Here is a 22,382-nt window from a genome sequence, read left to right as displayed (position 1 = left end):
GAACTATATAATTTGTATTGAACTATTTGTTGTTGTACTATTTTATTGAAGTATTTGATTTTTCTGTGATGAAATATGTGATAAAAATATATATTTATGTTGATAATTGAATGCCGAGCCATAACGAACCATGCCGAATATGGGCCTATTCTCGCCCATATGAACTCTTTTCGCCGAAATGGGGCTGAAAAGTGGGCCAACATCAACGCCTGGGGGCGAGCTGGGGGACGACGACTGGGCGCACAATCATCCCCAGTACCGAATGTATCGCCGGCTCGCTCCAGGTAGCGATTTTTATGCGTCCTGTGGGGGCCAACGGCCGGAGATGCTCTAACCTGCCGGTGTCTACCATGCCATGAGCCCATGACGTGTAGGAGTACTAGTGTGCCGGCCGGCCGTTGGCCTCTTCTTGAGTAAAGAGCCAGAGGATTGCAAGTGAGGAGAAGGAAGCGTGCGGTGCAGCCGATGGCTTGTTACTCCTGATCAGGACAGTCAGTCGTACGCACATGGCACCAGTTAGTACCTAGTAGAAACAAAATAGTCTTATCATACTAGTATAGTTATTTCGACACTGTCATCTCTTCTTGCAAAACTTTTTATCCGGGAGACCTTACAAAACTTGGGCCGCCTGCCTCATCGTACAGCCTTGATCCTCCGCTCAACTCTACGTACCTCGCACCCTTCGTTATTCGATCCTACATAACGTACTCTCACGCGCAAAAACGCACGTAGCGGTTCGTCCGATCGCGGCGCATGCAGCTGCTCATTTGGAGTCGGCCGGCGCGAACCTGACCAGCGCGCGGGACTGGAGCCAGGGCTTCACGACCACCACGGCGTCGAACACGCGGCCGTCGCTGACGCCGTTTTCCTCGGCGGCCGCGACGCGGAGGTAGTACTTGATCCCGGAGACCACCTGGCGCTGCGCGGACACCACGCGGGCGAACTCCAGCCGGCCGCAGACGCCGCCGCCGCCGCCGCCCTCGCAGCCCTCCTCCCGGCGCCGGTTGTGCTCTTCAACGGAGTACCGCCCCAGCTCCTGCACTTCCCTGTCGCCCTCCACGTCCGTCACCTCCGTCCTTCCCCCCACCTTCCTCCCGTCGCTCCACAGCTGCCGCGCGGCGCCCGGTTCGGTGCGCGCTGCGGACGCAGCGCACGCCACCAGCAGGACGACGAGGAGTGTGCAGGCCCCTGAGGCACCATTCAGCCGAGCCATTTCACGTGCACTGCGTGTGTCTTAGCTAGATCACTGATGATGCAGTGCTGCTACTTACTAGCACTGGAGCTGTGCTGCTTGATGAGGATGAGTAAGTTGTGTGGCTGTGGGCGGTGTCGTGGCCGGCATTTATAGAGGCGTCGTGCGGGGTGGTGCTGCGAACGGAAAGGCGATGCTGGGGCATGGAAGGATGCGGCGCGCGGCGGGTGCATGCATGCGTGCTCCGGTACGCATAGGGCGTGTTTGGTTCCGTGCGCTGCATGTGGTTCGCATCCACCGTGCAAATTTTCGTTGTTTGGTACCCTGCATGGGCTTTTCAGCCTGGCCCAGTGGATGCAAAAAGGGGCCTCTCAGCCAGGCTGAGGGAAACGCAGAGATCAAGCGTAGCTCGCGTGCAGGCGCGTTCCTTCGCTTTTCTTCTCCCCTTTCGTTCTCTTCTGACCGAGCACTCTGCAGCCGCCCTCGTCAAGCCGCCGCCGTCCTCGACCAACAGCCACCGCTGCCCTTGTCAAGTCCCGCCGTCCTCCGCCGCCGCCATCCTCGACCAAGCGTCGCCTCCCTCGTCGACCAAGCGCCGCTGTCGTCCTCGACCAACAGCCGCTGCTGCCCTCATCAAGCCCCGCCGTCCTCCGCCGCTGCCGTCCTCGACCAAGCGTCGCCGCCCTCGTCAAGCCGCCGCACACCAGATCTTGCTGCCTCGCGCCGCCACACACTGGATCCTGCCGTCTGGAGCCGCTGCGCTTCGGATGCGTCGTCCCGCGCTGCTGCATCATTGAGTGCGTCGCGATTCCGTTCAAGTATGCGAGATAGTTACTGGAACATTGCAGTTTTGGCTATCACTGGCTGCTCGAGCGCTGGAGATTACGTGCTAGCCATCTCCTCTGTCCCTGTAGTAGCAAACGTTGATTAGGAAGCCTAGCGAAATTCAGAAGATGGTCATCTCCTCTGCACCAGGTGCAGCCATATCATGCAAGTTAACCAAACACCCATCTCTGCTCATGCTTGCATCGGCCCAACCACGCCGAGCTCACCCAGGACCACTCGTGCAATGCAGCCTGTAGCTACCCAGGGAACCAAACACACCCATACCGGAGCGGGTGGATGGGCCGCGCCGCGCCGGGACGGAAGCCCGAAGGATAGGGACGAGGTGGTGGCATGCCGCAGAGGAGACACGTAGAGCGTGGCGGGCGCGGGCGGGGTGCTGCGTAGACGGGAACGCGTGACGTGAACGAGGGTTAGGTTCCTCTGGCCCGCACGCAAATTGGACTTCTGTCGTGGTTCATAGGCTGGGATGGATGGTTGGAACTTGTGTCACTTGTGCAGGGGATAAAGTGCTGAGCTGCGTCGCACACCATCGGTCGATTCATGGCGTCACACTCACACACATGCATCGTGTGCGCACGGGGTTGGGCCAATGATGGTGGTGTTAGGGAAGTACGTACATGCTTCGTCCAAACCTGGATGGCAGCGCGTTCTCTCTGTCCGTCCATTGCCTCGGAAAAAAAAAGTCAAATACAAGAAGGCAGTTAGCCTTATGGACGTCATATTGGTCGCGAAATTCGGCCTGCCTAGCTCAGTCCAGAGGTCTCTAAAGCTGACCACGAACGAGCTCTTTTACCAGCCAGCGCAAAACGACTATACGATCGTGTGACCCTCGCACTGCCTAGCTTTGCTTGCAGGTAAGGGCAATGTTTCGCTCGATGGGAATTGGGAGGAGTAATGCTAGAGTCACGGGCAAGAATTTTACAGAGTTTACGGATTGATCTTAGTTGGTTTTTACTGATACGATTGGGGAGTGTGGAGGGGCCCACGCCCCTAAAAATCAGGGGGGAAGAGAGTTAATTTCTGTGAAGGTAGAAAACTCACTTTTTTTTTGAGAAATCGGGTAAAAATCGTCTCCTATGGCGCTTCGCTAACAGTCCAGCCCAACACAGTAGCTTTTTTTTTTTTGATAATCAATGGACTTTATTTCTCAAATAATGAGAAATAAGGTCGGGTGGGGTAGAGTCCCACACAGAAGAAGAAGTAGAAGTAAAGCTAAATTTTGCTAAGCTATCTACTATGGAGTTTGCTTCTCGGAAACAGTTGTCAAAGGATGCAGAAGCATAATCTGAAGCCAACATTTTGCACTCCACAACTGTCGCAGCATCTTGACCAAAGTAGTTGTCGTGGTTGTTCACCGCCTCTATCGCCAGTGCACTGTCAGATTCAATTATGACTCTATTGCACCCAATATTTGCCGCCAGATATAGCCCATTACGGATAGCAATTAGTTCTGCTGATAAGGCACTACTAGCATGCGGTATGTACCATGTCGCTGCTGACAAGAATTGTCCTTTATCATCCCTTGCTATGGCTCCTGTTGCCCCAGATAAAGTTTCAGCATTGTATGAAGCATCCACATTGATCTTAACACTCCCTCTATTTGGTCTCTTCCACATGTGATCTCTCTTACGTACTGGTTGTTTCGGTGTTGCTGCTCTTACAAAGTTTGTTGTTAACACCTTGATGGAGATAGTTGTTCGGTCTGCGGTTTGGATTGTTTCCCCCTTCATAAACTGACGGCGCTGCCACCATATGAACCAAGCAGCAACTACAATCAGCTCCGCCGCTGGTAGCTCCCCAACAAGCGATTGGTTTCTTTCTAGGATTTCCATGGTCACTGATCCTGATCGGTCCTCCATCACTGCCTGGTAGATCACTTCATTCAGTCCTAATTCCGTCCAAACATCCACTGCACGACAGCAAGTAAACAAGCAATGCTGAATATCTTCGAAGCCCACCTTGCAGAACGGGCATTGGCCGGTGACAGGAATATGGCGCCTCGCAGGAACTCCGTAGCAGGGCAAGATACCCCTCAAAACTTTCCACGTGAAGTGTTTAATTTTTCCAGGAACTCTAAGCCTCCAAGTGTCCTTCCAGATACCATTTATTTGAGCCCCGCCTTGACCATCAGCAAGAGTCGAACGCGAGTTATATTGATGATTAAATTCTGCATGATACGATGAACAGACTGAAAACGTCCCAGACCTTGTGTAATGCCATGCCACGAAATCCTCAACATTCCCTACATTAAGAGGAATTCTTAGTATCCATTCAGCATCTATCGAACTAAAGACATACCGTAGCAGATCTTCATCCCACTGACCCGAATGCGGGTCGATTAGCTCTTCTACTTTGGATAACATAATCTGCCCTCTTGGCGTTATAACTTTCCGATGCACTTGAAGGGATCCAAGGGTCATACCAGATATTGATCTTTGAACTTGTACCTACTCTCCAAATGAAACCCCTTTTAAAAGTTTGGATTCCCGCCACAATGCTCTGCCAAGTGTATGATGAACCCTTCTTAGGGCCGACATTAAGAATATTACCATCTGGGTAATACTTTGCACTCAGAACACGCGCACATAAAGAGTCTGGATTTTGGATCAGTCGCCAACACTGCTTTGCTAACATAGCAAGGTTAAAGTTGTGTAAGTCTCTGAATCCCATACCACCCTTCTTCTTTGGGATGCACATTTTCCACCATGCGTACCAATGCATTTTTTTCTTCTCTTCATCATCACCCCACCAAAAACTTGACATTTCATTTGTTATTGACTTCCAAATACCTTTTGGTAATTTGAACACTGACATGGCGTATGAAGGTATTGCTTGAGCTACTGATTTCAACAAAATTTCCTTACCTTGCATGGAGAGCACTTTTTCTTTCCACCCTTTCAATCGCAGACAGACTCTATCAATGAGGTGTTGGAAGCGATCACTGCGATCCACCCCAACCATGGTTGGGAGACCTAAATATTTGTCTCATAGAGCCTCAGTCAAAATATTTAACTCTCTACAAATTTCTTCTCTGACTAGAACGCTGGTATTTGGACTGAAAAAAATACTGGACTTGGGAGCACTCACCAATTGTCCAGAGCTGCTACAGTATGTATCCAACACCCTTTTAAGAGTCACCGCATTCTGGTTATTAGCTCTCATAAGAATAAGCGAGTCATCAGCCCAACACAGTAGCTTCCTGGAGTGGTTTTGAAAAGCTACTATTGACCGGTTCTTATCGATTTTAGAAGCTTTCGTGCAGTTTTCCTACTTCCTCCTTTTTATGAGTTTTTTCTTGGTTTTACTTTTCCCGTATTTTTTATTTTTTAAATATACGGGGAGTGTCGGAGTAAATGACCACAGGTAGCCTAGCCGGCTCCCTTTGGCCCTCAGAAAAAACAATGGGCCGACGGAGCCTTGAGGTGCCCAAGAGACGGAGCCACCTTATTCCGGCCGGCTATCGCTTAAGCTGACTAGCGGAGGGCGGCCCGGCCGTAAAAAATCAGGGCCGACTCCAAGAAAGCCGGTCCATGAAGGGCCGGCTCCAAGAGAGCCGGCCCATGAAGGACCGGCTCCAAGAAAGCCGGCTCCAAGAAAGCCAACCCATGAAGGACCGGCTCCGAGAAAGCCGGCCCATGATAGACAGCCATGGGCCGTACCCTAAAAGTCAACCTCCCATAATAGTGACGAGATGGGGCGTGGCTATAGTGGACCCTGCCACCCCCGAATCTCGGAACAAGCATGGCTACAGTACACCATACAGGGCAGACATCCCCTGTCTGGCAAGGCACTGTTGCCATGCGAACCATGACGCCATCCACGACGGGCCGCTGGTACGGCCCAGAAGCGGCGGGCCCCTTTGGTCAGAGAGACATCCGAAGGCGGCCTGGCCTCCCCTAGCCGGCCTAGGGCCAGGCCGGCTTCCTGCAGCCGGCTTGCCCCCCTCCTCGGGGCGTGCGCACCATCAAGCGGATAGGACGAGGTAACGCTACAGTGAGCGCCCACAAGACGGCGGCACTGTAGCCATGCTTACCTCGACAAAGCCCTCGTCATCAGAGGCGAGGCGACCGTAACCATCCCCCGACAAGACCCCCCAAGCGGTGGGGCCGGTAGCCGACGGGACCCACCAGTCGGCGGGCCCCAGAAGTCGGCGGATGTAGACACTGACAGCTTGGGCCCACGCCCGGCCGGATTACCATTGTACCCCCAGGGGGTAGGCCTATATAAACCCCCCAAGACACCCATGCAAAGGGTTGGACTCTGATAGTTTTAGCCACCACGTAGAGGGAAGAGAGGAGCTAGCCGTGCCCTTCTTCTTCCTCTCACCGAACAGCTCTAGGAGCAGCTTGCAGAAACTTATTCATCTAGTGATCATGCGGAGACCCCGCAGAGCAGCAGTAGGGGTGTTATCTCCACGGAGAGCCCCGAAGCTGGGTAAGATTCGCCGGCGTGCATGTCTTCGCCTCATCCCGTTTCCAGGCACCGGCGATGTCTGACTGGCTCCCACAATGATAAGCCATCCGTTGGCGTATGTCGTACCTACCACCCGACATTTGGCGCCCACCGTGGGGCCAGGTGCACCGTCGTCCGGAGACCTGCTCTGGACGGGAACCCTCTTCCTCCCCAGCGGGCGTAGCCAACCCGGCACGCCCGATGACGCTTGCCCCGACGCGCTGTAAAGCCTCGACGACGCCTGCGCAGTGAGCTGCCTCGTCGATCTTCTTGGCGAGGCTTGCATCTCCGACGAGCCCGCATCCGACGCGGGCACAGGCTGCTCCGAGAGCCGCCTCGTTAGCCTCCTTGATCAACTCCACGTCCCCGGCGAGCCTACCGCGGACTTGGAGTCGGTCGGCTCCACCGACCCGATGCTTGTTGATTCCGACACGGCGTCGCTCAATGCCTTCCCCTCCGATGTGATTGTCTTCGACGACCCTCTCCCTCAAGCCGACAGTGGCGGCAGCACCGTCACCGAAGTGCTTGTCATCAGCCATGGTGTCCCCTCCGACGAGAACGCCCGCGACGCCCTGCAGGCCACATTGCATGACCTGTCTGCGCCCATCCCGGCGGACGCTGACGCTGAGGCGCTGGAGGCACGCCGACTTGCCCTCCTTGCGGAGGGCCAGAAGATAGCCACCATGAGACGCCTCACGGAAGCCCACCAGCGCAAAGTCGACCGCACCTCCTTCGGCACGCCGCCTCTAGAAGGGCCGAGCCGAGTCGGCGCCGTCAAGAAATGCGGTGCGGCCATCGCCAGCATGCTGGGAGCAGACCGCCCAGTCTACGCCACGTCCCTCGAGAATCTGCGTGCCGCCCAGTTGATCGTCGATGAACTAAACGTACTGGGGGCCGACGAGCTCCCCTACATGACCAGACGCATCCAGCAGCTGATCAATGCGGCCGCAACACGGCATGAAGCCGATGTCCGAGCCGAAAGCCCCCCTCGCCGAGAGCACGGCGCGACATCGCGTACGCCGACTGCGGGTGGCGCCCGTACGAGACAGGAGAAGGAGTCGGCTGCCAGCCGCAGCCGGACTCGCATTACCATCGAGCGCGACGCAGAAGGCCGCCCCCGAGGAGTGGAGAGACGAGGCTACCTGCCTCCTCCTCCTCCTTGCGGGGAAAGATATCCTACTCCGCCGCATGTCGAGCATCCGACTCTCAGCGGCCGACTTGGTCGCCGCGAAGGAGTCGGCGAGAATGACGCCCGCCATCGGATCGACTGCCTAGCGCGATCCCTGGCCCTGGAAGAAGAAGAAGATGTCGGCCCGCCTTGTTTCTGCCCTCGCATCCGCGACGAGCCCTTTCCCAAAGGGTTCTCGCTCCCAAGAGACACGCCCAAGTACAACGGCTCTGTGAAGCCGGAAGACTAGTTGATCGACTACTCCACTGCCGTTCGCATAGCGAATGGCAATCGATGCGTCGCCGTGAAATATGTCCCCCTGATGCTCCAAGGCACGACGCGCACCTGGCTCAACAGCCTCAAGCCTTACAGCATCAACAGCTGGCTGGACTTCACCGAAGCCTTCATACGCAACTTCACCAGCACCTATAAGCGGGCTCCCAAGCCCCGACAGCTCTCCTTGTGCGTACAAGGGCCCAGCGAATCAACCCGTGACTACCTCACGCGTTGGGCCGAGCTCCGCAACTCCTGCGAAGGGGTGCACGAGGTCCAGGCCATAGAGTACTTCACCGCTGGATGCCGCGAGGGCACTCTCCTCAAGCACCGACTCCTCTGCGACGAGCCGGCAACCCTTGATGAGCTACTGATCATCGCGGACAAGTATGCCATGGCCGACTCCTCAATGAAGACCAAGCTCCGGGTAGACGCCTCCGGAAAAGTGCTGACGCCGGCTCCCAAGACGCCGACTGGAGAATCAAGCCGACGCCCGTATCAAGTTGTCACACCCTAGCTAGTCATGCATTAGAGTGTTGCATCATGTTTACTCTTTCATCAGAAACTTGAAATGGGGATGACAGAACCCCCAGTCCTCTCTGAAACCAACTAGGGTTTACTAAAATAATTTTCAATGAACCTGAAATGCCCTTCTAAAATGCCCATCATTTTTGTCTTGGTTCAGAACCTCTGCCAAAAGTGGTGCACATTTTCCTAGGCCATCTTAGGGTTTTTGAATTAATTTATAAATATTTGAATTTGGGCATTTAAAATTATATAAAATATTTAAATGCTCAAATACCTCCAAACTAAAATGTTTCATGTTGGAAATAATCCAACTATGGACCAGGAGTGATTTGGTGATTTTTGAAGTTGCCTAGGTATTTTATTAAATTCAACAAAGTTGCAGATATATTAAATAAAAACAGAAACAGAAAAAAGGGGGAAAGCTTACCTGGCGCCTGCCCCCGGCCCACCTACCGGCCCAGCCCAGCACCGCTCCAGCGAGCTGCTTGCCGGCCAGGCAGGCAGGCAGGTGCCCGACGGCGACCGCGGCGTGCGCCACGCACCTGCTCGCCGCCTCGCCGCTCCCCTCGCCAGGTGACGTCGTGGATCGGCCTCCCTCTCTCCCCCGAACCCCCCAGACACCCCCTCTCCTCTCCAGCTCCTCCCCCTCGCACGCCCCAGCCATGGCCGACGCCATCGCCGCCACCCCCTCGCCGTAGCCACGCCCTCCGACCACCCCACGCCGTCTCACCGTGTCCAGGAGCTCCGCCGCTGTCCACTTCATCGAGCAGCCGAGCCCCGAGCGCTCGCAACGCCCGAGACCACCGCACCGACCTCGCCCGAGCTCACCGTCGCCGGAGATCCCCTTCAACGCCGTCGTCGCTCCGGTCCATCTCCGGCCGCACCAAGGACTCCGTCGCACTCACTGTGAGCTTAGCCATCTTCCCCTCCCTTCCGTTCTTGCTCCCGAGCCGTGTAGCAACCTCCCGGAGCTCAACCGCACCCACCGACGTGGAGCTCGTCGCCGACGTGCTCCCGGTCATCCTTCGGCCACAAGATGGTGTCCATCTTACTCACCAAGTCCCGCAGCACCTAGCTAGCTACTCCACGAGCCTCACCGAACCCTCTAGCGTCAAGTTCGTCTTCGGCCGAACCCCGGTGGCCGCCAAGGTCATCGCCGGCGCCAACTCCGGCCACCCCGACCCCAACGGACTCCGCCAAGAGCTGCGGTTTGTCCTCAGCTCCACTCCGGTGATCTCCGCGGCCCATTTGGTGGCCGGAATAGCCAAAACCACTCCCGCCGCCGCGTCGGGCTCGCCGGCGGCTAAACGCCGGTGCAGCCGACCCGGGTTTGACCACGGGTGGGCCCTGGTTGACTCCCCTGAGTCAATGACAGGTGGGGCCCAGCCCTGTTAATTAAACAGGATTAGTTTTAATTAAATTTTAATTAAAATAATCACCCTGACATGCGGGACCCACTGTCAGGTTTGACCTGGACCAGTTCCGTTGACCTGCTGACGTCACACTGACGTCAGGCTGACGCAGTAATTGATTTTCTGGATTTAATTTAAATCAGGAAATTCCAGAATATTATTTAAACTTCAAAAATTCATAACTTTTATTCTGTAACTCCAAATTGGACAAATGATATATGAAAAATGATCAGAAAAATCCAATCTATCCATCTGTATTATTTTCATGCATGATCAAACAAGTTAAATTGATGTTTTAAGCAGAACAAGGAAAAGCACTTTAAAAGGCCATATTTGAATTTGAAATTTGAATCCTTGATTCAAATTTGTTCAAACCCTTCTGGTTTTAGTTGCATTAGCCCAATACACTCATTTTGCCATGTCTCATGCATGCATCATATTGTTGCATACTGTTTGGTAATGTTGTGAATCGGTGCTCCCTGCGGCAGGTTATGTCCCCGAAGAGTACCGTGATTACCCTAACGAAGAACCGTATCAGTGCATCGAACCATCACGCAAGCAACCAGCCATTGATCATATCGATACAATCCCATGTTCTCGCTCCTGCTCTCTTTTACTACATTAAGACAACGCGTTTCAAACTGCTGTGTGCTACGGTAGTTGAACCCATTTCCTCTGCATGACCTGTCATTGCCACAGTAACTAGATGAAACCCACTAGCATGTGTAGGAGTTGTTTGAGCCATATGTATGTGTTGTTCCTACCTTGCTATGCCTGCTATGCTTAGAGTCGTGTCAGGTCTGGTTCATCTGGGTGATGGGCTAGAGTGAAATGTTTATGTCGGTAATGAGAGTGGTGTGGTGAACACGATTTGGTAAAGGTATCGATGAGAGGCCATGTAGGAGTACATGGTGGGTTGTTTCATTGAAGCCGACCTTAAGCACTGAGATCTGTATGTGTGATTTAAGAATCAGCTACTACCATGCATTGGGCCCGAAACCAATGGACCCTCTCGGCTTCTTATTCACCCTAGTTCTCCGTCCAGGAGTTGCAAGTAGTTTCTGGTGTTTGTAGCCTACTGGAGGCCGTGGACAGCGCTGACCGTAGGGGTGGGCTGTGATGCGGTAGGTACGTGGCACGGTGTACCGAATACCCGTTAGGTATCTCGGAAACCCTGTTCACATCGTTCGGGGCCGTATGGGAAACCTCGCCCGGACTCCCTGCGGATGGAACCTGGATAGGCGATAAACCTGGACTGGAGGCTTAGGTGATTAGGTAGGTCGTGGCCGACACCCACGTTGGGCTTCCGCTTGAAGGTTGCCGAGTACATGTCGTGTAAACGACGGTAAGTGGTGAGAGCGTGTATGAAGAAGTACACCCCTGCAGGGTTAACATGATCTATTCGAATAGCCGCGTCCGCGGTAAAGGACTACTTGGTTGCTTATACAGTTCATAGACAAGTAAATGGAAACTGTTAAAAGCCTCAAGATAAGTGTGAGTGCCGAGGATGGCTCTTCCGTAGGAAGACGGAGGCGGATCCTCGGTAGTGTATTGAATTGGTGAGTAGAGGACTCGTGTGCGCAAAACCATTTCAAGTTGGAGTCTCGTAGGATAGTCTAGCCAAGAGTCAAAGCTGGCTTGCTGCAATAACTCCACCAACACTTCTTGATACTAAGCATGTATGTAGGATCTGATGTAAGTCTTGCTGAGTACCTTTGTACTCATGTTGCTATAATTTACATTTTTACAGAAGACGCTGCAACCCCTTCTGATGGGTTCTATGTAGACGTTGACATCAACGAGTAGGCTGAAAGACCCAGGTGGTGACCCTGAGCTTGTGAAGGACCTTGTAGTATAGCTAGGCTTCCCAAGCCTCTTTTGTTTTACTAGTTGTCTGTACTCAGACAAGTTACTTCCGCTGCTGGTTTGTATGACTGTATGACTTGTATGTTGGGTCGTGAGACCCGTACCTTTGTGTATGTCATGTATGGCTCTCTGAGCCTTAAATAAAGTACTTGTGTCATAGAGTCATGTTGTGATGCTTCGTTGTATTTGCACATATCGAGCATATTGTGTGTATGATTGAAATGCTTGGTATGTGTGGGATCTGACTATCTAGTTGTTTATCTTTAGTAGCCTCTCTTACCGGGAAATGTCTCCTAGTGTTACCGCTGGGCCATGGTAGCTTGCTACTGCTCTGGAACACTTAGGCTGGCCGGCATGTGTCCTTCTTCGTTCCTGTGTCTGTCCCTTCGGGGAAATGTCACGCTTTGAGTACCGGAGTCCTGTTAGCCCGCTACAGCCCGGTTTACCGGAGTCCTGCTAGCCCAGTGCTACAGCCCGGACCCACTTGCTGATGACCGACACGTTCGAAGCTGGGTCATGAATGCCTGTCCCTGTAAGTCTGTGCCACTTTGGGTTTACGACTAGTCATGTCAGCCCGGGCTCTTTATCATATGGATGCTAGCGACACTATCATATACGTGAGCCAAAAGGCGCAAACGGTCCCGGGCAAAGGTAAGGCGACACCCGTGAGGATACCGTGCGTGAGGCCGCAAAGTGATATGAGGTGTTACCGGCTAGATCGATGTGACATCGAGTCGGGGTCTTGACAGCGTTGGTATCAGAGCCGGACTGCCTGTAGGTTCTCCAAGCCAAACTGGTCGATGTTGAGTCTAGAAATTCTTTAGTTATATGTAGGGGAATTGTTTGTGGGATGGAACGTAAGGCTCTTTTTACTCCTTTATCTTATGACATTCTGATCTGAGTCAGTCCATTCTTCCACCAGGGGTTAAGGAATTAGGACCTATTCTCTCTATCAGGATCACGTGTTACTAATCAGTAGTACCTTATACGTTTGATGGATACAAGCCTAGTTCAGTTCTACTACCACATTATGTTGTTAGAATGGATTCAGAACCTTGTTATGATGATGATGAGTGTGTGTGTAATCCTTTGTCAAATGTCTCAAAATCCTTCTTGAGCATTTACAGCTGTTATGCTGCCGAAATTTTTCTAGAAATTCTAATGCCCTTGCATTATGATTGTGCTTTCAGATGGCCACTCGCGACCTCAATCAAGTCGTTCGCCTGACTCGATACCTAGATGTACCCGGCCATACTGCCAAGTTGGTCAGGGTAATGACTGAGGCTGGATACCGCTGGTATCCTGAGTACACGGTCGAAGAGCAATTCCGAGACTTTAATCAAAGCCAGTATCTCTGCACTGTCAGGATATTTCCATCTTATCCTAGATCCACCGAGCCTCTTCACTACTCTTATGGACTCGGAGTTACCATTGAGATGGCTGTGCAGGACGCCGCCTACTCTATGATGACCATTATGCGAGTCAGATCTGGTATATTTCGGGACTCTGATTTCCGGTATATGCCAGGATCACTTCCGGGAGCACAAGGGTATCTCCAGGCTATCTATGCTGACCCCACCCAGGAGGATTCACGGACTCGCACCACTGCCGAGATGCTCGAGGATAAGGACCGTGAAAATCGGGCCTTGAGGTTAGAGCTCTTCAATACCCGTGCTGACCACTGGGCCACTTTGACTCGGTTCGCACCGGCGGTGCAAGCTGGATATTCAGATATGCGCGATCTCTATCCTGTGAGATCCGCTCTGCCAGACGTGATGGTTTGGCGTGATGTAGGAGGCATCACCCCACCTCGCGGTCCCCGCAGGCCACCGTTTGTTGGTCCAAGGCCTCATCCTAGCCCCTATGGTCCACAAGCTCCGCGAGATCGTCTGTTTCTGGATGATCATGTTGAGCTCCCAGGCTATGGAGGTGACTTTTACGAGGACAACTACGGATCGGTCTGAGTTAGTGGTAGTATCACTAGTTCGCACTAGCTGTGTCTTCTATCGTCCCGCGTGACTCGTGGGATATGACCTAGTTTGTACTCCTTTCGGAGGTGTAGAAAAATAATGTATAGGAGCTTGGAATGCCTCCGATGAGATGTAATCCTCTTTTCACCGTAATAGTACTTTGTTTGGTCTTGTACTAAACTCTGTATGGTGTGTATGACGATGGAATAAAAGAAGCAGTTCTGTTTTTACCATGTCATACGGATGATCATCTTGCATTTCGAGTTATTCCTTGCATTTTTATCCTATGTCGGAATTTTATCATCCTGACTAAATCATTGTCTTGTTTACCTAGGATGGTCAACACGCGCGCTAACCCTGCTTCTCAAGAGCAGGCCGAAGGCAGTGAAGCCAGGGATGTAAATCTGCCTCATCCTCCTTCACTAGCCGAGGTTATGATGGAAGCTGAGAGAAACAAGCGGGAGACCAACCGTTTGTTAGAGCGTATTGAACAGAACACGGCACACCATCAGAGGACTAACGTGGTGTCACTCGGTGATTTTATCAAATTACATCCACCCACGTTCCACCACTCCGTCGAGCCTCTCGACGCTGATGACTGGATTCGCAGTATCTCTCACAAACTGCGTTCCGCGCTGGTGGCGGAGGCTGACAAGGTCACCTTTGCTGCATATCATCTTGAAGGCCCCGCCAGTCTATGGTGGGAGAATTATGGAGCTATGCGCCCAGCGGTCCATGTCACTACTTGGGCTGAGTTCAGTGAGGCTTTCCGTGAACATCACATTCCGGAGGGTCTCATGGACCGTAAACGTGAAGAATTTTGCAGTTTCACCCAAGGCCGACTCTCTGTGGATGCTTACAGCAGGGAGTTTGGTAACCTCACACGATATGCAACCGAGGAAGTTTCTACTGACGCCAAGAAGCAAGCAAGGTTCCGTAAGGGCCTTAGTCCTGAGCTTCGCCGCGACCTCCGTCTGCATGAGTGCACATCTTTTCAGAAACTTGTCAACAAAGCCATCAGTGCTGAAACTGGTCAGACTGACTATGACGCAACACGCAAGCATGGCCGTGATATGGGTTCCTCATCCGGTGCTGGTCCTCAGAAGCGCCGCGTGTGGGTACCCAACACCGCCCTGCCACCCAGGTTTACACCGAGGCCATCCTTCCAGGCGCCTCGCCCCGTTCAACAGTCTGCTCCAGCCAAGCCCTATGGGGGTCCAACTAACAATGCTCCTCCACGTACCAGTTCCGTGACTTGTTTCAAGTGTGGGGAATCTGGCCACTATATGCGTGAGTGTCCCCAGACCAACCCCAATCAATCTGCTAAAGCTGTTGGCCGTGGCAAGCCGACAGGAAAAATATTCCACACCAAGCCGGTCACCGCTTCACGTGGCCATGTCAATTGTATTTCTGCCGAAGAAGCTCAAGAGGATCCCAACGTCGTTCTCGGTACGCTTCTTGTTAATTGCCACCCGGCATCTGTTCTTTTCGATACAGGAGCCTCTCATTCTTTTATATCTGAAAATTATGCTCGTTTGCATAACGTCGCATTCGGTGATATGCCAACCTCTATGGTAATTCAAACTCCGGGATCCAAATGGCAAACTTCTCGAGTAAGCCATGGAAATGAAATCCAAGTCGACAGACTTGTTTTCCTCGCGTCTTTGATAGCCCTTAAATCTTCAGATATTAATATCATTTTGGGTATGGACTGGATGTCGGCTCATCATGCCCAAATTGATTGCTTCTCTAGGACTGTTCAACTCACCCATCCTTCGGGGAAGATAGTCAATGTCTTGACCCGAATAGCCAAGCGACAATTATATTCTCTTAACGCCAGCCCTTTGCCAGACCTTGAGGACGTTCCGGTAGTCCGTGACTTCCCGGATGTCTTCCCAGAAGAATTGCCAGGTGTTCCACCTGACAGGGATGTTGAGTTCGTAATAGACCTCATTCCAGGAACCGTTCCGATTGCTAGAAGACCCTATAAGATGGCACCCCTAGAACTAGCCGAACTTAAGAAACAACTCGATGAGTCCTTGAAAAAGGGTTTCATCCGACCTAGCTCATCTCCGTGGGCCTGCCCCGTCCTATTCGTCAAGAAGAAGGATGGTACGGACCGGATGGTTGTAGATTACCGACCTGTCAATTTGGTCACAATCAAGAACAAATATCCGCTTCCCAGGATCAACGACCTGTATGATCAGCTCGCTGGATCCTCAGTCTTCTCCAAGATGGATTTGAGGTTGGGCTACCATCAAATCAAAATCAGAAACGGGGACATTCCTAAAACGGCCTTTGTTACTCGTTATGGCCAATACGAGTACACCGTCATGTCCTTCGGATTAACCAACGCTCCAGCCACCTTTTCTCGGTTAATGAACTCAATCTTCATGGAGTATTTGGATAAATTCGTCGTGGTTTACCTCGATGATATACTCATCTACTCCAAGAACGAGGAAGAACATGCCGAACATCTAAGGCTAGTGTTGCAGAAACTTCGAGAGCATCGCCTTTATGCCAAATTTTCGAAATGTGAATTCTGGTTGTCAGAAGTGACCTATTTGGGTCATGTAATATCTGGTAAAGGTATTGCTGTTAACCCTGAGCGAGTTCAAGCCGTCCTTAATTGGACTCCACCTGAATCGGTCAAGCAAGTTCGGAGTTTTCTGGGCTTAGCGAGCTATTGTCGTCGCTTTGTCGAGAACTTCTCCAAAGTTGCCAAACCTCTAACCGAACTCCTCAAGAAAGATAAGAAGTTCGAGTGGACTCCACAATGTGAGCACAGCTTTCAGGAACTGAAAAGACGCCTGACCTCTGCTCCCATACTGGTACCGCCAGACTTCTCCAAGGATTTTGTTATCTACTGCGACGCCTCGCGACAAGGACTAGGTTGCATTCTCATGCAAGATCGACACGTAATTGCCTATGCTTCACGGCAATTGCACCCACATGAGGAGAATTATCCCACTCATGATCTAGAGCTTGCAGCCGTAGTCTATGCACTTAAAACCTGGCGACATTACCTCCTCGGTAACCGTTGCGAAATATTCACTGATCACCAAAGCCTGAAGTACATTTTCACCCAACCGGATCTAAATCTCAGGCAAAGACGTTGGGTTGAATTGATCACAGACTTCGACTTAGGAATAACCTACACCCCAGGGAAAGCCAACGTCATGGCTGATGCGCTAAGTCGTAAATCTTATTGTAACAATCTGATGCTACAACAAAGTCAACCGCTTCTCCATGAGGAATTTCGGAAGCTTAACCTTCACATTGTATCTCAAGGTTTTTTTTCCACCTTGGTGGCAAAACCTACCCTTACGGATCAGATTATCAAAGCACAGAAGGTAGATCCGGGAATCTCCCGCATCAAGAGAAACATTTAGAAAGGAATTGCGAATTGCTTCTCCATTAACGATCAAGGGGTCGTATACTTCGGAAATCGACTAGTGGTTCCCAAAGTGCGAAACCTGAGGCGATTGATCCTTAAGGAAGCTCATGAATCTCCTCTCACCATTCATCCCGGTAGCACTAAGATGTATCAGGACCTACGCCAGAGGTTCTGGTGGACTAGGATGAAGAGAGAAATTGCTCAGTATATTGCTAATTGCAACGTCTGTCGTCGTGTAAAAGCAGAGCATCAACGGCCTGCTGGCACCCTTCAACCCCTAGCTATTCCTGAATGGAAATGGGATAAAATTGGCATGGATTTCATTACCGGTTTTCCCAGGACCAAGAGAGGGAATAATGCTATTTTCGTCGTGGTCGATCGTCTTTCCAAAGTAGCCCATTTCCTACCTGTTTGTGAGAGTATAACCGCTAGTCAGCTGGCAGACTTATACATCTCCCGAATAGTGTCCCTCCATGGTGTTCCTTTGGAAATTAACTCGGATCGAGGAAGTCTTTTCACCTCTCGATTTTGGGAAAGTTTCCAAAATGCTATGGGAACCCGTCTCTCCTTTAGCACCGCCTTCCACCCTCAGTCGAGCGGTCAAGTGGAACGCGTCAACCAGATTCTAGAAGACATGCTTCGAGCCTCTGTTATCTCATTCGGAATGGATTGGGAGAAGTGCCTTCCATTTGCCGAATTCGCTTATAACAACAGCTATCAATCTAGCTTGGGTAAAGCCCCTTTTGAAGTTCTCTATGGACGACGGTGTCGAACACCCCTTAACTGGTCAGAGACCGGGGAAAGACAATTCTTTGGCCCGGATATGATTCAGGAAGCAGAAGAACAAGTTCGTATCGTTCGTGAAAAGTTGAAAACAGCTCAATCCCGTCAAAAGAGTCAATATGACCGAAAACATAAGGCTATGACTTTCGAGGTTGACGAGAAGGCTTATCTTCGGGTCACCCCTCTGAAGGGAACCCATCGTTTCGGTATCAAAGGCAAATTGACTCCTCGTTACATTGGACCTTTTCGCATTCTCGCCAAACGAGGAGAAGTTGCCTACCAGCTGGAACTACCTCCGCATCTCTCCAGAGTCCACGATGTCTTCCACGTTTCTCAACTCAGGCGTTGCTTCTCGGATCCTATCCGTGGAGTGGACTACGAAACGCTTGATCTCCAAGATAATCTTACATATCGAGAGTACCCCATCCGTATCCTCGATCAGGCCGAACGTACCACTCGACGTCATAATATCAAGTTTCTCAAGGTTCAATGGTCGCACCATTCTGAGGATGAAGCAACTTGGGAAAGGGAGGATCGTCTTCGACTCGAGTACCCCGCCTTCTTCCCGGAGGAACCCAAATCTCGGGACGTGATTCTTTTGAGTGGGGGTGAGTTGTCACACCCTAGCTAGTCATGCATTAGAGTGTTGCATCATGTTTACTCTTTCATCAGAAACTTGAAATGGGGATGACAGAACCCCCAGTCCTCTCTGAAACCAACTAGGGTTTACTAAAATAATTTTCAATGAACCTGAAATGCCCTTCTAAAATGCCCATCATTTTTGTCTTGGTTCAGAACCTCTGCCAAAAGTGGTGCACATTTTCCTAGGCCATCTTAGGGTTTTTGAATTAATTTATAAATATTTGAATTTGGGCATTTAAAATTATATAAAATATTTAAATGCTCAAATACCTCCAAACTAAAATGTTTCATGTTGGAAATAATCCAACTATGGACCAGGAGTGATTTGGTGATTTTTGAAGTTGCGTAGGTATTTTATTAAATTCAACAAAGTTGCAGATATATTAAATAAAAACAGAAACAGAAAAAGGGGGAAAGCTTACCTGGCGCCTGCCCCCGGCCCACCTGCCGGCCCAGCCCAGCACCGCTCCAGCGAGCTGCTTGCCGGCCAGGCAGGCAGGCAGGTGCCCGACGGCGACCGCGGCGTGCGCCACGCACCTGCTCGCCGCCTCGCCGCTCCCCTCGCCAGGTGACGTCGTGGACCGGCCTCCCTCTCTCCCCCGAACCCCCCAGACACCCCCTCTCCTCTCCAGCTCCTCCCCCTCGCACGCCCCAGCCATGGCCGACGCCATCGCCGCCACCCCCTCGCCGTAGCCACGCCCTCCGACCACCCCACGCCGTCTCACCGTGTCCAGGAGCTCCGCCGCTGTCCACTTCATCGAGCAGCCGAGCCCCGAGCGCTCGCAACGCCCGAGACCACCGCACCGACCTCGCCCGAGCTCACCGTCGCCGGAGATCCCCTTCAACGCCGTCGTAGCTCCAGTCCATCTCCGACCGCACCAAGGACTCCGTCGCACTCACTGTGAGCTTAGCCATCTTCCCCTCCCTTCCGTTCTTGCTCCCGAGCCGTGTAGCAACCTCCCGGAGCTCAACCGCACCCACCGCCGTGGAGCTCGTCGCCGACGTGCTCCCGGTCATCCTCCGGCCACAAGATGGTGTCCATCTTACTCACCAAGTCCCGCAGCACCTAGCTAGCTACTCCACGAGCCTCACCGAACCCTCTAGCGTCAAGTTCGTCTTCGGCCGAACCCCGGTGGCCGCCAAGGTCGTCGCCGGCGCCAACTCCGGCCACCCCGACCCCAACGGACTCCGCCAAGAGCTGCGGTTTGTCCTCAGCTCCACTCCGGTGATCTCCGCGGCCCATTTGGTGGCCGGAATAGCCAAAACCACTCCCGCCGCCGCGTCGGGCTCGCCGGCGGCTAAACGCCGGTGCAGCCGACCCGGGTTTGACCACGGGTGGGCCCTGGTTGACTCCCCTGAGTCAATGACAGGTGGGGCCCAGCCCTATTAATTAAACAGGATTAGTTTTAATTAAATTTTAATTAAAATAATCACCCTGACATGCGGGACCCACTGTCAGGTTTGACCTGGACCAGTTCCGTTGACCTGCTGACGTCACACTGACGTCAGGCTGACGCAGTAATTGATTTTCTGGATTTAATTTAAATCAGGAAATTCCAGAATATTATTTAAACTTCAAAAATTCATAACTTTTATTCTGTAACTCCAAATTGGACAAATGATATATGAAAAATGATCAGAAAAATCCAATCTATCCATCTGTACTATTTTCATGCATGATCAAACAAGTTAAATTGATGTTTTAAGCAGAACAAGGAAAAGCACTTTAAAAGGCCATATTTGAATTTGAAATTTGAATCCTTGATTCAAATTTGTTCAAACCCTTCTGGTTTTAGTTGCATTAGCCCAATACACTCATTTTGCCATGTCTCATGCATGCATCATATTGTTGCATACTGTTTGGTAATGTTGTGAATCGGTGCTCCCTGCGGCAGGTTCTGTCCCCGAAGAGTACCGTGATTACCCTAACGAAGAACCGTATCAGTGCATCGAACCATCAGGCAAGCAACCAGCCATTGATCATATCGATACAATCCCATGTTCTCGCTCCTGCTCTCTTTTACTGCATTAAGACAACGCGTTTCAAACTGCTGTGTGCTACGGTAGTTGAACCCATTTCCTCTGCATGACCTGTCATTGCCACAGTAACTAGATGAAACCCACTAGCATGTGTAGGAGTTGTTTGAGCCATATGTATGTGTTGTTCCTACCTTGCTATGCCTGCTATGCTTAGAGTCGTGTCAGGTCTGGTTCATCTGGGTGATGGGCTAGAGTGAAATGTTTATGTCGGTAATGAGAGTGGTGTGGTGAACACGATTTGGTAAAGGTATCGATGAGAGGCCATGTAGGAGTACATGGTGGGTTGTTTCATTGAAGCCGACCTTAAGCACTGAGATCTGTATGTGTGATTTAAGAATCAGCTACTACCATGCATTGGGCCCGAAACCAATGGACCCTCTCGGCTTCTTATTCACCCTAGTTCTCCGTCCAGGAGTTGCAAGTAGTTTCTGGTGTTTGTAGCCTACTGGAGGCCGTGGACAGCGCTGACCGTAGGGGTGGGCTGTGATGCGGTAGGTACGTGGCACGGTGTACCGAATACCCGTTAGGTATCTCGGAAACCCTGTTCACATCGTTCGGGGCCGTATGGGAAACCTCGCCCGGACTCCCTGCGGATGGAACCTGGATAGGCGATAAACCTGGACTGGAGGCTTAGGTGATTAGGTAGGTCGTGGCCGACACCCACGTTGGGCTTCCGCTTGAAGGTTGCCGAGTACATGTCGTGTAAACGACGGTAAGTGGTGAGAGCGTGTATGAAGAAGTACACCCCTGCAGGGTTAACATGATCTATTCGAATAGCCGCGTCCGCGGTAAAGGACTACTTGGTTGCTTATACAGTTCATAGACAAGTAAATGGAAACTGTTAAAAGCCTCAAGATAAGTGTGAGTGCCGAGGATGGCTCTTCCGTAGGAAGACGGAGGCGGATCCTCGGTAGTGTATTGAATTGGTGAGTAGAGGACTCGTGTGCGCAAAACCATTTCAAGTTGGAGTCTCGTAGGATAGTCTAGCCAAGAGTCAAAGCTGGCTTGCTGCAATAACTCCACCAACACTTCTTGATACTAAGCATGTATGTAGGATCTGATGTAAGTCTTGCTGAGTACCTTTGTACTCATGTTGCTATAATTTACATTTTTACAGAAGACGCTGCAACCCCTTCTGATGGGTTCTATGTAGACGTTGACATCAACGAGTAGGCTGAAAGACCCAGGTGGTGACCCTGAGCTTGTGAAGGACCTTGTAGTATAGCTAGGCTTCCCAAGCCTCTTTTGTTTTACTAGTTGTCTGTACTCAGACAAGTTACTTCCGCTGCTGGTTTGTATGACTGTATGACTTGTATGTTGGGTCGTGAGACCCGTACCTTTGTGTATGTCATGTATGGCTCTCTGAGCCTTAAATAAAGTACTTGTGTCATAGAGTCATGTTGTGATGCTTCGTTGTATTTGCACATATCGAGCATATTGTGTGTATGATTGAAATGCTTGGTATGTGTGGGATCTGACTATCTAGTTGTTTATCTTTAGTAGCCTCTCTTACCGGGAAATGTCTCCTAGTGTTACCGCTGGGCCATGGTAGCTTGCTACTGCTCTGGAACACTTAGGCTGGCCGGCATGTGTCCTTCTTCGTTCCTGTGTCTGTCCCTTCGGGGAAATGTCACGCTTTGAGTACCGGAGTCCTGTTAGCCCGCTACAGCCCGGTTTACCGGAGTCCTGCTAGCCCAGTGCTACAGCCCGGACCCACTTGCTGATGACCGACACGTTCGAAGCTGAGTCATGAATGCCTGTCCCTGTAAGTCTGTGCCACTTTGGGTTTACGACTAGTCATGTCAGCCCGGGC

General features: G+C 51.6%; 1 protein-coding gene across 1 annotated transcript; it reads right to left on the bottom strand.

The window, feature by feature from the left end:
- Positions 1–606: 606 nt before the first annotated feature.
- On the bottom strand, positions 607–1,281 carry LOC119281956 (cysteine proteinase inhibitor 4-like). The gene has a single exon (XM_037562345.1). The coding sequence runs from the start codon at positions 1,211–1,213 to the stop codon at positions 764–766; it is 450 nt and encodes a 149-aa protein (XP_037418242.1). The 5' UTR covers positions 1,214–1,281; the 3' UTR covers positions 607–763.
- Between the last annotated feature and the right edge of the window lie 21,101 nt (positions 1,282–22,382).

Source organism: Triticum dicoccoides, chromosome 3B, assembly GCF_002162155.2.
Source record: "Triticum dicoccoides isolate Atlit2015 ecotype Zavitan chromosome 3B, WEW_v2.0, whole genome shotgun sequence".
NCBI lineage: Eukaryota > Viridiplantae > Streptophyta > Magnoliopsida > Poales > Poaceae > Triticum > Triticum dicoccoides.
Note: the sequence above shows the minus strand (reverse complement) of the source record. Positions and strands in the feature narration are given on the sequence as shown.

Bases quoted from the DNA above. Each gene is read 5' to 3' on its own strand.
- LOC119281956 (XM_037562345.1), bottom strand. From the start codon at position 1,213: ATGGCTCGGCTGAATGGTGCCTCAGGGGCCTGCACACTCCTCGTCGTC.